Consider the following 17,154-nt stretch of genomic DNA (forward strand, 5'->3'; position numbering starts at 1 on the left):
TTGGAGCCCCGGCTGGCACTTCATCTGGGGCTCAACTCACAGAGACAGGGGCTGCCCTCCTTCCTTTCCTGAGTGCCACTCCCTTCTCTGACACAGTGGGTTAGTCTTGACTCCTCTACTTTTTTTTTTTTTCTTAAAGATTTTATTTATTTATTTATTTGAAAGAAAGAGAGAGAGAGCGCACAAGCAGGGGGAGTGGCAGGCAGAAGGAGAGAGAGAAGCAAGCTCTTTGCTGAGCAGAGAGCCCGATGCGGGGCTCGATCCCAGGACCCTGAGATCATGACCTGAGCTGAAGGCAGACACCTAACCCACTGAGCCACCCAGGCGCCCACTGACTCATCTGCCCTTGACCTCCATTTGTCACTGACTGTCATCTCCAACCCCATCTCCTTCCTGTCCTTCCTGAATTCGCATCCCTGCCCCATAAGTTTGGCATTTTCATGGGGAGGGAAAAGAGGTTGAGGAGAAAGACGGGACACTGCTGAGATCATAGAGCAAACCCCATGATGTCCCGAAGCCATAGCTCTCTCCTGGTGCCCCCAGATGGGTTCCAGACGGCACCCTACCTCCACGCCCCAAACCACAGACTGGCCCTCCGCCGTGCCGGGCCAGGACCCATGAGCCCCCGGGAGGCCTTAGACTTAGCTGGGAGGAAGGGGAGCCCCAGATAAAGCGGAGAGGCAGAAGCCTGTGTGGCTCAGCCAGCAGGTACCACGAGAGCAAAGCTTCTGGTGTGAGAATGGCGCAGGAAGTGCTAGGCGGCGGTGAGCGGGAGGGCTGTTCAGGTGAGCGGTCAAGTGCACGGAGCGCTGACCCAGCTGGGCCTCCAGGCTGGTAGTAGGACCTTCACAACTCTTCCTGCATCTGCTCCGGGACTCGGACTCTGCTGGCGAGACTGTCTGTCTCGGGGGCCCTTCTGTGAGTTCACAGAGCTCAGAGGAGCGGCCTGCAGGGGCTGCGGGATCCTCAGAGCTCATCGTGAGCTGGACGGCAGTCCCGACCTTCCAGACCGGCCAGCAGGGAGATCTGGACACCCCCACAGGCCGTGCTTCAAAGGCCAAGGCCTCGGGCAAGGCCGGTCCTCTTCTCAGCGCTTCTTTTATTTCTCCCTTCAGGGAGAACGGGGCATGCCAGGGATGCCCGGCAAACACGGAGCGAAGGTACCTGCCCCTCCCTGCCCAGCCCTCCCCCCACCAGCCCCTCCCTGAGCTCCAGCCCTCTCTCCTAAGTTCTGGGACACCTGGGAGGCCCAGCTCCTTCTCCTGCCCAGGTCCACTGGGGAGACATGAAGACAGGGTACATGTTTCCTCCCAGCCCTCTCTCCCTGCGGTGCCAGCCTGCTCCGGGGGCGGGGAGCTTCCGTTTGGCCCACGAGCCAGCACTCCCCAGTGCCCTCCTGACATGGCTGGGCCTCCTCTCGGGCGTCTTGGTTAAGCTCAGCTCCAGCTGAAGAGTGGGGAGCATACTCGCCTGCATGGGGAGTAGGGACTCCCTAAAAATCACCTGCCCTTGGGATTGACTAAGTGGCACATTGGGCAGCCTATTTACCTCAAAGTGGCTGGTCGTGGGCTGATGTGGAAATGGGGCTCACTCCCAGCTGCTCTGGCAGAATCCTACCCGCACACCCTCTCTCGTTCTCCCCTTCCACACGGCGTTCCCTTCTACCCCTTTCCCTTCCCACTGAAGCCCTCCCCACGTGGCACCCCAGAGATACCCCGACCTGGACACTCCTGGGCTCCCTGATGCGAGGGCCTGGGAGCTGAGCAGGTGGGTGGGAAGCTTGGGGGACTCCGCGGTGCAGCTCAGAACCTCTGCCTTCCTGGGGACCCACGCTCCCGGTGCCAGACTCTGCCACCCACCTTTGCCGTGGGTCTGGGCAGCAGGCAGAAGCAAGCCGTCTGCCTTCGCATCCCCTCCCCACCCCGCCCCAGGGGAGGCTGGGAGGCTGGCCACTCCTTCCCCGCTTGCCTCAGCTGTGGAAAGTCGCCATGCCCTTTTCTTCTCTCCACCAGGGAGCTCCTGGAATTGCTGTGGCTGGGATGAAGGTCAGTGGAAGGGTATCACTCCACATATGAAGGGCACGATGGGAGGGAAGGAGAGAGGAAGACATGGCCGGGGCTTCAAGGACTCCGTGGGGTGGCCGCTGGGCCAAGGAGGGTGCGGACAGGATCCAGAAATATCTCTCTTAAGGCAACGTCTACGCCATTATGCACAACTTGACCAAGAGATGTTTAACTGAGCCCTGCAAAGTACATTGCAAGGGTTTGCTGGCCTCAGGGAAAACAGCGCCCTGCCCGTGAGCAAGGGAGCCCAGCGCTTTCCTTTATACCTCGGAATCCAGCAGCTGCGTGCCTGCAGAGCTCCCAAGAGGAGAGCAGGAGTCCTTCCCCTGAACCCCACCTGAACTGCATCTGGTCAGCAGGCAGACGGATGGGGATCTCCCAGCAGGTCCACGGACAGGGGGCACTGTGTCCAAAGCCAATGCCCTTTCCTTCTCTCTGCCTGCTCTCACTCTTGTCACATCCCTCACTTGGGGGATGAATTGGGAAGAGTCCAGGAGGCCTCCCTTGTCCTGAGACCTAAAGCCTAGGCAGAGGAAAGTCCTGGGCAGGCCAGATGCTTCACACACCCCATGAAGACCTTTGCTCGTTTACTCCTACACCAGCTCTCGCTCTTTCTCCTTCATCTCTTTACCGATGTCTTCTTTGTTTTCACACAGGGTGAGCCAGGGACCCCAGGAGCCAAGGTACTGATTCAGAGGGAATGTTCTGGGCTGCATGAAGCATCAAGCATGGGGGGAGGCGGCAGTGGCTGCTATTGTTATGCTCCTGGTTCCCCTAAGGCCGGCCTGGAGCTGGGGACCTGACTGAGCAGAGGAGGGCCCACCCAGGAGGGGCCTGCTGGCCAGGAATGCCTTTCCCTCCCTGGATTCTGGCCTGGAACTCGGTCAGTTTGCCTGCACACCAGCTCCAGCAGGCAGTAACTCCTGTGCCCTGTGCCTGCAGGGCTCTGTGTCTCTTCTCTCGTTCTACAAGGGATGTAACATGAAAAAAGATTCCATGCCAAATAAGTTTGGGAAATACAGACTTAAAAGTATTTCAGTTTTCGTTTTGTTTTGTTTTACTGCAGACCTTCTCAGAGCCTTTAGGAGGCTATATGTATACTGGGGACCTCTAAAACTATAATCTCTGGTGGTGCAGCATTTCCAAACATTTTGACTAGAGCTTCCTTTTTTAAAGAGGAACGTCATATGGGACTAGTATTCTGGAAACGCTAGTTTGCCATCACTGTCCACCCTACCCCTCAACACCCCCCCAGTCCTCTTATCAGTGACTTTCTCTTCTTACCACAAAAGGAGACCCAGGAGCAGTAGGAAAGGCAGGGCTCCCAGATTTGCCAGGAAAGAGGGGGCAGAGGGTAGGATATTGTGTCTCTGAGCGTGTGTCCGCTTCAGACTGGCCTCTGCTGGTCCCACACTTCGTGCTCCAACCCCATGGTTCACGTGCTACCTGCAGTATGTTCAGGGTGCATGTGTCCCCTGGAAGAGGGGAGTGCCCGGATGGCCTGGGAAAACTTCAGAAATCCTACACTCGGGAGCACACCGTCCCTCCTCCAAAGCATTGGTTCCCAGGAGGAAAGACCAGCAGGAGGAGGCCTTCCCTCCATCCGTCCCCTCTCCCCCAGGGTCTCTGAAGGGCAACACCTGCATCCTTCCCCTTTAGACTCAGCCTGTTTCGGGCTAGGCCCCAGCTCCGTCATACCCCAGGCACAGCGCAGGTGGAGCTGCGGGGGAGGCGGGGTCAGGACTTCCTGCCCATCAAAGGGGCCCACACTTGGCTCCCTCCCTTTCCTTGATGGGCTTCAGGCTCTTTTGTCATTCAGCTTCTACCCAAGGGCAGGTGGCAAGGGGATGACAGTCAAAGACTTGGTGTGGCATCCTCTGTGGCTTCAGCTGGAAAATTCACTGAGACACCTGTCAAATTATGACCCCAGGGCCCTCCGTTTCTATTATTAGCTACAAGAATGGGCAGCCATCCAGCTATGGAGAGGGGTGCCCTCGGGTGCTGACCTGGTGGAGTACTCTTGGGGTGCTCTCCCAATACGGGCCGCTCTGGGAGTGCCAAGTGCTGTCCTCATGGTGTAGAAGAAGGAGCTTTGGAAGAATTGAGGAGACAGGCTGCTTCTGTCCCTTGAGACTGGGAAGGGGTCACGCACAGCCCTGGAGCCTCTTTATTTGTGCAGTGAGAGCAGGGCTCTGAGATGCGTGTCCTGGGGAAGAAAGTTCTTCTTGGCGGAAAAAGATGCTTAGGGCAGGGTGTCAGCTTGCGAGGGATGCCTGAACCAAGGACCACAGGCTGTGTGAATCAAACAACAGAAGCTTATTGTCCCACAATAAGGCCAGGAGCCCAAGGTCAAGGTGCCCGCAGGGCTGGCTCCTTCTGCAGGCTGGGAGGGAGAATCTGTTCCCTGCCTCTCTCCTTGATTCTGGCCATTTGCATCCCTGGTGTTCCTTGGTTTGTAGAATTATCACTCCGATCTCTGCCTTCATTTTAACCTGGTGTTCTCCTGGTGTGTCAATCCCCCCATCCAAATGTCCCTTTTATAAGGACACCAGTCATACTGGATTAGGGGCCCACCCTACTCTAGTGTGACCTCATAACTTCACCAGTTATGTCTGTAATGACCCTATTTCCCACGAAGGTCACATTCTGAGCTACAGGAAGTAGCTGCAACACACGAACTTGGGGAGGACAGAAGCCAACCCATCACGGGAAGCAAACTTCTCAAAACGGTCCTCCAAAGGACCCTTGTGTTCCCTGGAGGCAGGGAGGGGTCAGCAGAGACTGTGGGCCTCTACGCACTGGACATTTAAAAAATGAAAAGAGCAGAGTGGTTAAAAGGAATTGTATCCCCAACTGCTGGCCTTCGATACCACTCAGGTCTCCCAGGAGATGCCCCCAAAAGGAGCTAAACGCTCTTGGTGCCTCTTGATTGCAAATGATGAGGGCCCAGCCCATATGGGAGCAGGAGAACAATGACCCAGGCCCTCACCAGTGTGAAGTGGTTCAGGAAAGGAATCCAGTGCGGATGGGGGTCTCGGGGGGAAATGGCCCACGGAGGGGCAGGGAGGCAAGCAGAGAAAGCCAAGGCTCTCTGCAGGAGGGCCTGGGGTCTTCCCAGTTGGCCTGGAGAAACCGTTCCTAACCCTGCACTGTCTGCATTCCCTCCACAGGGTGAAAAGGGGGCGGCAGGCTCCCCTGGGCTACTCGGCCTCCTGGGGCAGAAGGTGGGTATCGGAAAGCCCAGAATGGTGGGTTTTATGTAAAGGCATTGGGGTTTATCCGCACGTACATTTCCAGCCCTGGCCATCCAGGGGCCCCAGTATCAGAAGTGTCCTTGGAAGACAGAAGGATTCTTGCGTGCTGTACCACATGGGAGGCCCCGATTGACAAAAATGTCCGTATTCAAAGACCAGGAGCTGTGACCTTGTCCTATGTCCTTGCACCGGCTCTGAAAATCGCTCCCTGGTACACGAGCTCCATGACATTCCACTAAAAAGAAAAGAAGACTTGAGGTCAAATGAGTGTGGGGAGAGCTGCATGAGACAGGCCCCCTTGGAAAGTCACAGGACACTCTCCTGTCACACTCAGAGCACCTGGTGGGCAAAGAGCCTGAGCTGCTTCCTTTCCCTCTGCCTTCCCTGACATTCTTCGGCCACCAGACTCTTTATTCCACATTTCAAATATTTCCCATCCCCAGAAGAGGGTTCCATGGACACACTCTGAGAATCAGTCTAGACCCAAGGTGTGATGGGTCTCTTGCTCAACTTCATACCTGTTCCCCTGCAACAGCCAGGTCCTGTCTCTCCTTACATCCCATGGCCAGTAAGACCACGCCAGGCTTCTGAGGGCCTCTGTGCCCAGCCTGGACCAAGGCGTCGTCTGCTGCCCCCACTCCTTGGAACTGGAAGGGGAGAAAAGACAGGGATGGGCCACCTCCCTCTGGAGCTGGGCAGGCCTACTCATGTTTACGTTCTCACTCTCCCCCTCCTTCTGCATCCAGGGAGAAAAAGGCGATGCCGGCAACTCCATTGGAGGGGGCAGAGGGGAGCCGGGCCCCCCAGGGCTGCCCGGGCCCCCTGGGCCAAAGGTGAGTTTCCCTGGGATCCACGCTCGAGGGAGACACTGCCTGTGTGGCCTTTATCTTCAGCCTGTTCTTGGGGACTCCATCCTGGGTGCCTTGCCTTCTCTCCTGCTCCAGATGTCTGGTTTTCCCAGTGGATTCTAGAAAGACAATTTGGACTGAGCTCCTGATTTTCCGTGGTGACTGACTATCCAAGAGAAGCAGTCCGAGGGCAGATGGCTGGTCCCAACGATTCAAACAGCTACAGTGTAACTGAGTCAGGGATGGACGGCTGCAGGGCTTAGGAGAGTCGGAAGGGCCCCCTACCCGGGCTCTGAATATGAGATCAGTGATCTGTTGAGCCTCACCGGGTGCTGGCACACATAAGCTACAGTGGTGAGATTTGGGTTTCCCGAAGCAGAGGCCTCCTGCGCTGCTTGGTTTGCTCCAGCAGCCCAGGGAGGTAGGAGGGCCTCTTTAAGGCGAGGACCCGTTGCATGATTATGGAAGATACACACATTCGTTCCACCAACATGTATTGCGGGGCTGCTGTGGCAGGGCTCTGCCTGGCCTGTCAGGCTGCAGAGCGCTGCCGTCGGCTTGCTCGTGGCCCAGCAGGAGAAGCAAACCCAGTTCCCAAGGAAATCGTGGCAGGGGCCAGAAGGAAGCCCACAGATGGGCAAGATGAAGTGGCAGGAAGGGTCTTGGGCAACCGCCCACGGGCCCATCGGACCAGCTCGAGTGCCAGCTTTGCCAATGGTGGCCCTGGAAGCAGGGCTCTGGGACATCCCCAGGATCGGATTCTGTCTCCATGGGACATGGATCCCTGGCAGGTCTTGGGTTTTGAATTGGGGTTGGGGAAGCCTGGTCAGTACTGTCCCTGCATCCTGGGACACAAGAGGGGAAAGCTTAGAAGGCCGTGTCCTCCTTCAGGGAACGGGCAAAGTGCTGAGTGAGGGAAGTATGCATAGGGGACCTCCTCTCGTCTCTCTCTGTGCCTCCCATCCTAAGCCTCCTGTTTCCCCTCCCTACGCATACCCAGAGCCTTCATGGTCCCTTCCGTCTCCTGGGCAGGACCTGCTGAGGTGGTCTTCCCAAGTGTTCCAGGTTCTAAAATGACCTGCCTCCCTGTAGTTAGGACCGGATGGCAGTCTACACCGGGGGTCGGGGAGAGGTGTGCAGACAGCAGTCCGCACCCCAGGGCTGAAACAGAGCTGGATTGTGTGTTAACCAAGAACTGAGGAGCTTCTGGCACTGCGGGCTGGGCCCCAGAAAGTGGTGCAGAACTCAGAGGAGGAAAGAGGCAGACAGGGAAGGCTGCCTGGAGGAGGTGAGACCGAGGCTGGGCCCACAGAGTGGGTGGGAGTCAGATGAGTAGAATGAAGTGAGTTAGTAGAAGCCAGCGCAGACAAAGACCGAGATCCGGAAACACCCAGCACCCATGTCTCTCCTCTTCCCCAGGGAGAAGCTGGCATTGATGGCCCGGCCGGCCCCCCAGGACGGCAAGGTGACAAGGTACAGAGGCTCGCAGTTCTGAGATGAGGGTTGGCTTGGGAGTTCAAGACCTAGCTCAGGAAGAGAAAGCGCGGTGGCTGTCCCTGCAGCTGGACCCCCGGGCACAAAGCTGCCATCCAGCGTCTTGAGGAGTCAAGTTCTATTGTCCCTTTATATTTACTTTCCATCTTGATTTTTTAAAAAATTTGTATTTAATGTTAACATTGTCTCAGAACCATCGGGACTGTGGTTTGTTATCATGTATTCCCCACAGTCCCATCCTGTTTCCAACCGGGACGACCCCCCACCCCACCCGGCGGGCGGAGGAAGGGGTGGAGTGCTCTGAGTGCCTTCTGCCAAACCCCCTTTCTCTGTCCTATGTGGGGCTGTCACACGCAGAGAGGCCCCTGAAAGAACCCACAGCCCCTCTGTGGCAATTATGGACCCCTCAGGCGATGGGCAAAAAATTGCTGAGCTCTCAGGCCCTGAGCCAACTGGAAATAAAGGGAAGCAAAGGGCGTGGTCCTTCAAAGCAGGGGCGTGGGGGAGGCTGCGGGGAGTCGCAGCGGCGGTCCCTAACAACTAGCCCAGGCCAGGAAAAGGTTATCCAGTGAGAAGCTGGGTGAGAAGCCAGAGGAGCTGGGAGGCCCAGAGGAGGGCAGGCTGGGGAAGATGCTCTGTGAACGGGCGGAGACTGCACTTTCCTGCACGGGAAGGTCAGCAGCTTCCTGGCCTGAGCAAAGATGAGCCTCCCAACCCTTCCATGGCCCTCTGGGGACAGTAGATGCTCTTGTACCCAGCCTTGTCGCCATTTCACTCAAATTGTCATGCAACAGGGGGAGCCTGGAGCACCTGGAAACCAGGGACCAGCCGGCCCCAAGGTACGTGCATCTCCCCCCGCCAGAGTCAGAGCCTGCACCTCGCTTCCCTGGAGTCATGGCATGAGCGGCTGGACTCTGGGTCTTGAGGGAGAGGGAGGGAGAGAGACTTCTTTCTGCAGTCGTGGCCGCTGTGCTGGGACTCAGTCTTCTCTATGTCTGTCTAGTCCAGAGTTGTCGGACAGAGACGTCTGTGTTGGTTCTAGACCCTCTGGGCATCCTCGGTCAGTGTGGGAAACCCCCTGACAGGCTCCCCTGCCTGCTGCTCTGGGTCCTCCTGTGGGCAGCCAGACACAGGCCGCCTCGGCTATGACCCTGTCTGGTGAAGAGCAGGCAGCCGTGCCCCGCAGCCTGTCCCTCCTGGCCCTGGCCAGCGGTTGAGACTGCATTTGTCTCGCAGGGCACCAAAGGGGAACCAGGGAAAGGAGAGATGGTGGACTACAACGGAAATATCAACGAGGCTCTCCAGGTACGTGGGAGCTGGCGTAGAGACTAGAGATTGGGAGGCGCTCAGGGGCGCTAGGCGCTGTGCCATGGCCCAGTGAGGGGGCGCTTCGATGCCCCAACTAGTGTCCTTGACATCAGACTATTGACAGAGCTTCCAGAAGAGCAGCCCCCTTGCTCTCTCTCTCTCTTGGCCTCTGCCTCCAGCCTCCAGGCAAACGCACCCCCTCATTTGGCCGCCAGGTGGCTGGCTCTGGGTCTGGCCCCGCTGGCTGTCTATCCGGGCTCCGGAAACTGAGCATGATAGTGGGTGGACCGGGGTTCTGGGGCCCCACGTCTTCAATACCTGTGGGTCATTTTGTGGGGAGTTGTGGGAGAGGGGTGCCCTGTATGTTGTAGGTTGCTTCACAATATCCCTGGTCTCAAGCCACTAGATACCTGGTCTTTCGCCACCCGTGGCTGACAGCAAAAATATGCCTCCAAACATCACCAAATGTCCCCTGGGAGCCAAACCCCACCCCTGGTTGGAGAACCAGTCCTCTAAAGGAAACTGCCCCACTGGGGATCTGTTTACTAGGGGTACGATCCTATCTGCGTGCCAACTCTTGTCCCCCTGGTTTCTTGAGTGGCTCTGTACCTTCCTATTCTGCATTCGATGTTTACAAGGAAGTATGTTGGAGTCTTGAAGTCTGGTTCTGGGGGGAGATGTGGAGAACAGGGGAGGGTCCCAGTCAGCAATCAGGGAGAAGCAGAGATGTTGCGCCCTCCCTCTTTGGCAAAGTGAAGGCGAGTTTGCAGTCTGTTTCAGGGCCCGAGTCTGGGGTAAGACAGCCTCAGAGGCTCTGCAAACCTTGGGGAAATGTGGGGGCGGCATGGGGAGAGGCATGGAGCCCACCAAGAGGGCCTATCCCTACTGTGCTCCTAAGGGAGGCCCAGCTCTCATGTTTCCGTGCCTGGGCCAAGGGGACCCTCCAGACGACCCTTGACTTGTTCTTGAACTGATCGCATGGCATTGGTTTTCAGGAGATCCGAACGCTGGCGTTGATGGTAAGTCTTCCTCCTTCCCTTGGGCACTGGGCTGAGGGCTGGGGCAGGAGGGTGGGGGCTGTGGGAGGGCAAGGACTTGAGGTCTCGCCTCCAGAAAGTAGGTGCGGGGCTTCTAGGTCAGGGCTGACTCTGAAGTGGCAGGGCAGAGGGTGATCCGAGCCTGAGCGGGGGCTCTCCGGAACCTCCCCAACCCGGGTCCCAGCTGTCCTCTGGAGCAGCTCTTCACCCATTCCACGGCACGCTCTTATCTCGGTGTAGACGCTGGGGCACTGTGCAGCCGTGTCAAGGAGATGGAAGTAGAGAAGAGGATGCGTGTATGTTTCTCCTTGAACCCAACCTTCAGCTCATAAAATCCATAACCCCAAAAATCAGGAGAAACTCAACCTCCACTTTTTCACCTTTCCTAGAAGTCGGTTTCATTTTCTGCACTTGGAAAACCAGTGAATTCCAAGCCCTGATTTTGCGTGTGTGCCTACTACCACCAACAGGCCTGTGGATTTTTGTAGTGAATATTTCTAGTTAAAACAATTGCCATGAGGTTTAACTTTCAGGTGCAGAGAAGAAAGGAGATGCCAAAGTTCTCAAACTATCGGAATTTCATTTAACTTAGTATTTTTATTTTTTTAAGGAAGTTATTTTTTTATTTGCAAGAGAGAGAGAGAGAGAGCGCACATGAATGGAGGGAGGAACAGAGGGGGAAGCATACTCCCCACTGGGCAGGGAGCCTGACGTGGGAATCGATCCCAAGACCCTTGTATCATGACGTGAGCTGGAGGCAGATGCTTAGCTCTATTTTTAACTCTATTTCTATTCTATAACTATTTTTAATCCAGACTCAAACACCAATCATATCATGTCCCAACCCCAGAGGTTGGTATAAACATCACATGATTCTAGAATCAGTGAGCTTCATTTGAGGACATTAAAATATATTATTTGAAATAGCTATCCAAAGCAAAACTTTCATGGAATCTTTTTCTCTTTTAAAGTTAACCTCAATGGGCACCTGGGTGGTTCAGTTGGTTGAGCGACTGCCTTCAGCTCAGGTCATGAACCTGGAGTCCCTGGATCGAGTCCCACATCAGGAACCCTGCTCGGCAGGGGATCTGCTTCTCCCGCTGACCGTCCTCCTCTCAAGCTTGCTCTCTCTCTCTCTCTCTCTTTTCAAATAAATAAATGAAATCTTTAAAAGTAAATAAATAGAGTCAAACTCAGGCGTAATTTACATACAATAAAGTAGACCCACTTTCGCTGTGAAATTTGATGAGCTTCAACCAATGTATATATCCCTGTAGCCACGCCAGGTGGGTTGGGTTTACCCATGGGAGTTATTCGTGTAACCCCCAGGGCACTCCAGAAAGTTCTTTCATGTGCCTCGGGAGTCAGTCCCGCACCTACCCGCAGGCCCCGGACACCACTAAGCTGCTTTCTGTCCTGGTGGATGAGATCTGTCTCTTCTGGAGTGCCATCTGAGTGGAGTCGCTCAGTGTAGCCGTCTGCGCCTGATTCTCCAGCTCAGCATGGGAGGTCTGGGTCGCATCCGTGGCGTGGCCGGCACCCATGCTTGCTTCATTGTTCACTGCGGAGCAGTGTTCCAGGGCATGGGTGTCACACGTCTGCACCTGTTGATGGATATCTGCACTGTTTCCCGGGGCCATTTTAAAGTCCCTGTGGGGGGGTGAAATGTATCTTCTCGGAGCCCCGGGGGCCCTCAGAGGGAGAAGGAGGGTGAGGCTGGTAGGCGTGGCTCCGGGGATCCCCGCCCCTCAACCCCGCCACTCTAAGCCAGACACACTCAGTGCTTATCCACTTAAACTGTGGAGTCCCCATGCTCTTCCCTTTGCTGAAAGATGTTCCGGCCGCTGAGGAGACGTTTGAAAAACGATCGATCCCCATAAACCAGCCTCCACATACCCGCCTCTGGCAACAGGCCACTCCTTCTTGGTTGGAAAGTTCTTCCACAGGTCTTTCTTTTATTTCCTAGGGACCCCCCGGTCTTCCCGGACAAATCGGCCCACCCGGAGCCCCAGGGGTCCCAGGCCAGAAGGTAATGCTCAGTCTTGACAACGCAGAGACCCCACAGAGGCACTGCATGTGTCCCTGAGTGCGGGAGCCCGTGGGTGATCCTCTCATCTTCCCTCAGAGCTACCGCTGCTCCCAGGCAGCCCAGGCCCTGCTTGTCCCCATCGCAGCCACCCCCTCTCCTGCCGCCTCACTCTGCCATTCCTCCCCTGCTGTCTGACTCGGGCTCCCATCATTCTCAGGCTCCTCGGAGAGCTGGGTGGAGCTTGGGTCCAGACAAGCCACTGCTCCCGGCAGAACCATGGGGGGGGACCCCAACCCACTTATCAGGGAACATGGCACTTGAGCGCCTCCCGGATCTCCCCGCTCCTTCGCTCCCCACCTTTGCTCCCCTCTGCCCCACCCCTGTGATTTTCTCAGAAGGTCCTGCATGTTTGCACCTCTGTCCCCTGCTCACGAGGGCCCCTGCCCTGACGTACCCTCCCCTCTTCCCTACCTTTCCAAGTCCTCATATTTCAAGTCCAACGCAAAGCCACCTCCTCCTTGAAGCCTCCTCTGCTCTACCAGGCAAAATTCACTGCCCTGTCTTGTCTGCTCCTCTCTTAGCATCATTTTGCTTGGTGATGTGGGTCATTCTTTACTGGCCTCAAAAACAGAGGCCAGGCCTCCTTTATCTCCCTCCCTGACCTAAAGAAGAGGATTGGGTTGATGAGAAGATTCAGGGAGTTTTACCTGTGGGGCAGGCAGGATAGGAGGGCTGGGCTGGGGGTGAGGGGAGTGGGGCGCTGGAGGCAACACCCCTCCCAGCCAGTACCCAGGGTCCTCAGAGACAGCGTGTGAGGCCATGGCTAAAATGTGGACTGCGGAGCCAGGATCTAGCTGCCCGCCGCCCACACCGCAGGCCTCGTGTGCACGGCTCTGCCCTGGGGGCCTCACCTTGAAGCGGAGGCAGTGTAAGTTCATAGCTCCGGGCTGACCCCGGCACAGAGGCAGTGCCATAAATGACAGCTCCTCTGCTCTGACACTGACCTTCGTTGTTCTGGCCCCAGGGGGAGATCGGACTGCCAGGCCCTCCAGGACACGATGGAGAAAAGGTAAGAGCAGATACTCCCGGATGAGCCTCCAAAGATGGACCTTGACCTGGGCTAATGGGGGATGGTGGAGCTTGGGGACCAAAGGCTCTCCCATATGTGAGCCTGTGGGGAAGGGAGTGGGGGAGCGTGGGGCCAACCCTGCAGGAGCCTGAACCCCACACTGCTGGCCCCAGAGGAGCCGGGCAGACCCCGCTGGGACGGGCTGGGGCTGGTGCTGCGTCTCCCCCGATTCCAAGGGAGGTGGACAGAGCCATGTCCTTTGGACTTCCCATTCTTTTGTGCACGTGCTCGCTCTCTCTCTCTCTCCTCCATCAGCGTATATAATAACAATTGCTCATATTTTCTAAAGGGACCTCGAGGCAAGCCAGGAGACGTGGGCCCTCCTGGTCCCCCAGGCCCCCCAGGAAAGTCTGGGCCTGCAGGAATGAAGGGAGAAAACGGACACGCAGGAAGCCCGGGAGAGAAGGGGGAGAAAGGGGAGATGGGACAGGCGGGCCCACCGGTGAGTGCCAGGGCGGGCCGGCCAGAATTCCGCCCTGGGACGCCTGCCTGCCCGCATGGTGTGCCACCCCAGCACAGCTTCTGCACGGTGCCTGATGCAGCCTGGGCTGGAAACCTGGGGCCAGGAGTTGGGGGCCGGGGACTCCCTTGGGTTTCCCTCAAGCCCCTGGCTTTATGAAGGCCAAAGGTCCCCCTCAAGAGACCGGGGCCTGTTCAGTCTTGTGTCCTTGGGAAAGTCCCTGAGCCTTGCAGGACCTCTATTTTCTCATCTCTAAAATGGGGCTAATCATTCCCTCCCTGGATACTTCACTGGGTTGTTGGGGAGGACATGAGGTCACAGGGGTAATCCCGCCTCTTTGGCAAGTATGCAGAAGCCCGACAACCCGGGGGGAGGCTGCCTGTACAAAGAAAGCACCTTACCCGGTCCTACGAGGCTGCTGACTTGACCTGGGCATCTTCTGGGGGCTTCAGTGGCTTTTCATCTGTGAAATGGGCACCTTCTCGAACCCCTGCCCTTGGAGGAAGGGAGCCACGCCTGCATGCTGGTTGGTCACAGACGCTCAGCCGACACCCTCGCTCTCGACTAACAGAGATCTTTGTCGATCTGTAGGGTCTAGACGGCCCAACTGGGGAGAAAGGAGAACCAGGTGGCCAAGGGAGGCCTGGAGCAGCAGGAGTCCCCGGCCCTATCGGGCTCCCGGGATTTACAGTAAGGCGAGAGGGTGGGGTACTGAGGTTGTCCGCGGGCCGCTGTGGATGTGGGCACGCAAGCGAGGGGGCCCCTCATGGGGTCACCGGCCTGGCGGATGCCTGGCCCTGTATCGAGGCTGCACTAACCCCCGCCTGCCTGGCCTTTTGCGGGGGAGGGGGAGGGTCAGAGGGGTGGATCGGGTCCTCTTGAAGAATAGCTACCCCGTGTAGAGCACCAGAGTGTGAATACTGGTTCCTGCTTCTCAGCTCACAGCATGGTGGCCTCTGCCTTCAGGCACCAGCCTGGCTCAAAGGTGCTAGAGTCTTGGGCTCAGAATTTTCCTATTTGAAGCTGGGACAGGGAATTCTCCTATTCTCCTATTTGAAGCTGGGACAGGGAGGCAGCTCCCAGCCTCCCGATGTGGCCCTCCACCATGGAGCAGATCCGGGCTAGAAGGAGCGTGTGCAGAAGCTTCCTCCTCAACCTCGCAGCCCTGGCCCTCGCCCTGTTCCTAGAGCCACAGAGTAGTTTCTGTGACCACGTAACGAGTCTCGTATTCGGCAGCTGAAAGCAGTGCGCTCTTCTGATCTCAGGGTCTATGGGCCCAGAGCCCAGCTCGTCTCCGCCAGGCCTTCTGCCCCGGGGAGGCTCACGGGGCTTCAGTCAAGCTGCTGGTCTACATTCTCACCCGGCTGCTCCTCCCGGCTCGCCGCAGTTGGCGTAAGCAGGCAGTTCACATTGGAGCAGCTTGCTTGTTCAAGGCCAAGGCCAGCGGGAGTCTCTGAGTGCCTGCTGCCAACACAGGGTCATGTGCACATGCGTGTGTAACATAATCTGAATGTATGCGTGTTATAATCTGTAACATAAGTGTGGAACATAATCACAGGAGTGACATCCTGTCACTTTGGCCAGGTCCCATATTCTATTGTTTAGAAACAGGTCACGGGTCCCCCCAGGATCTGTGCACCCCAAGGTCCACACATGGTATCAGCCTCTTCTCCCACATGCTGGGACCTCAGATCCCCGAAGATGGTGATCTTGGGCCTCTTGTCCCGTCTTCTTTACTGCAAGCTGACTGTCCCCTCAGCCTCCCAGGTGGCCCTTGACAACACCTTGGCCTCATCTAGTCCCGGTCTGGTTTGTCACAGATGTGAGGGTGTCCCTGTGCCACCCCCCCACCCCGAGTGCCAGCACCCACAGCTTGGTGTTTTGTGCCCACAGGGAGAGAAAGGAGAGCCCGGGGAGAAGGGGGAGCCAGGAGTGGAGGTAGGTTGCGCCACTCGGTCTTCTGTGTCATGGGGTATTTGACAGGGATCTCATCAGCCCCCAGTCCCTCTAGGACACACGGCCTTTCCATGCTCTAGAAGGAAACACACAGCTGCCTGACACAGGGAGTGAGCAAGAAGCCGGACATTCACTGAGCACCATAACCCAGCCCCGGCGTCCCAGGTCATGGTGTCCCCACCAGTGTTCACAGAGCACCTGCCATATTTCCTTCCCGTGCTAGAGTCTGGAGTTAGGAAAAGGAACAGAACCACCTCTGCCAATGGTCCCCAGTAGCATGTTCTAGGATGGTTAGCCGCTCAAGGAGTTGATGAACATCCTAGAAGACGGGTCTTTTGAGCAGGATCTTGAAGACTCTAGGATTTTGCTTAGAAGCTCAAGAAGTAAGCTTTCCTGAGAAGCACATTCTACTCTGAGAGGTGTGGTGGTGAAGGCAAGAGGAGAAACAGTGGGGACAGAGGTGCTAGGGACGGAGGCCAGGGTCTCATAAGTTGAGAGAGAATTGGCTTATTTGTAGGCTCAGGGAAAGAGCCAAGAAAACAACAGAGCTCAGCCACATGTAAGGGAGACCATGTTTGATGGGAGAGCCTGTGCCACCCAGACAGAGCCAACAGAGGGACCACTGAGCCTTCTCAGCCCCCGGAGATGTCCCCCAGCCCCTGTCACCGTCAATGTCACCAGGGCCCGTTCCCCATTCAGGGAAGTAAACTTGATGAGGAGGTATGTTCCTGGGTTAGAGACGGGTGGCCTCCTGATGAAATGCTCCGAGATTCAGGAAAATCACCACACACAGAAATGTTCCTTCCAGAAGTATTTAAAGTAACAATTGGAAACAGCCGACATTTTCTAACAAGAAGGAAATGATTCAATAACTTATGGTAATAATACTAATGGTATAATAGTCCCCATGTTTGGGAGCGTTCCTTGTGCCAAGCCCGGCTCCAGGCCCTAGCCGAGGAGTAACTCATTTCACGCTGCTCAGTAGAGACATGGAAAGGAGGCTTGTAGGGAACATACAAAAAAAAAAGAAAGAAAGAAAGAAAGAAAGAAAGAAAAGAAAGAAGGAAAGAAAGAAAAAGAAAACCAGGATTCAGGTTAAATGAAAAACAACAGAGAATCAAATTATATATATAAAATCATTGTTAAACATGAACATATATTCAGATACATTTTATGCATCAAAAAAGAGTGGAAGGAAATAAAGCAAAATATTAGGAGTAGCCAGATTACTTACTCTTTCCGTTCTTTCAATTCCCTCTAATTTACAAAATATTTTAGTGGGTCTGTTATTACTTTATTTTTTTGTTTGTTTGTTTTCAGATCATCGTACAGTAAAATTGACTTTTGGGTTGAGTGTGTATAGGTCTGTGAATTTTTTTAAAACATTCATAGGTCTGTGTAGCTACCGTCACAATCAGGATAAATGAATCACTGGTTTATATTAAGAGGAAAAAGCAGTAAACTTTTTAAGAAAAGATTCTAGAGTTTCCAGAGATTGAGCTGAGAGATCCACGGATCTGAGAGACATGAGAGGGACCCGGTCTGCCCAAGTTCGGGGGCTTCTCTTTGGTGGCCT

At 55.8% G+C, this 17,154-nt stretch overlaps 1 protein-coding gene across 12 annotated transcripts in view; it reads left to right on the top strand.

The window, feature by feature from the left end:
- Positions 1-17,154, top strand: part of COL13A1 (collagen type XIII alpha 1 chain) — a 141,427-nt gene that overhangs the window by 101,318 nt on the left and 22,955 nt on the right. For 10 of the 12 annotated variants that reach the window (XM_032312055.1, XM_032312057.1, XM_032312053.1 and 7 more), the window contains 14 exons: positions 1,116-1,160; positions 2,013-2,045; positions 2,720-2,746; positions 5,234-5,287; positions 6,064-6,150; positions 7,585-7,638; positions 8,454-8,498; positions 8,896-8,964; positions 9,963-9,986; positions 11,971-12,033; positions 13,058-13,102; positions 13,452-13,604; positions 14,214-14,312; positions 15,516-15,560. In XM_032312055.1, coding sequence (XP_032167946.1) covers positions 1,116-1,160; positions 2,013-2,045; positions 2,720-2,746; positions 5,234-5,287; positions 6,064-6,150; positions 7,585-7,638; positions 8,454-8,498; positions 8,896-8,964; positions 9,963-9,986; positions 11,971-12,033; positions 13,058-13,102; positions 13,452-13,604; positions 14,214-14,312; positions 15,516-15,560 — 843 coding nt within the window. The remainder of the gene's footprint in view (positions 1-1,115; positions 1,161-2,012; positions 2,046-2,719; positions 2,747-5,233; positions 5,288-6,063; positions 6,151-7,584; positions 7,639-8,453; positions 8,499-8,895; positions 8,965-9,962; positions 9,987-11,970; positions 12,034-13,057; positions 13,103-13,451; positions 13,605-14,213; positions 14,313-15,515; positions 15,561-17,154) is intronic. The other 2 variants (XM_032312059.1, XM_032312065.1) reach the window with 2 other exon arrangements.

The sequence above is a fragment of the Mustela erminea genome, chromosome 14, assembly GCF_009829155.1.
Source record: "Mustela erminea isolate mMusErm1 chromosome 14, mMusErm1.Pri, whole genome shotgun sequence".
NCBI classification, from domain to species: Eukaryota; Metazoa; Chordata; class Mammalia; order Carnivora; family Mustelidae; genus Mustela; species Mustela erminea.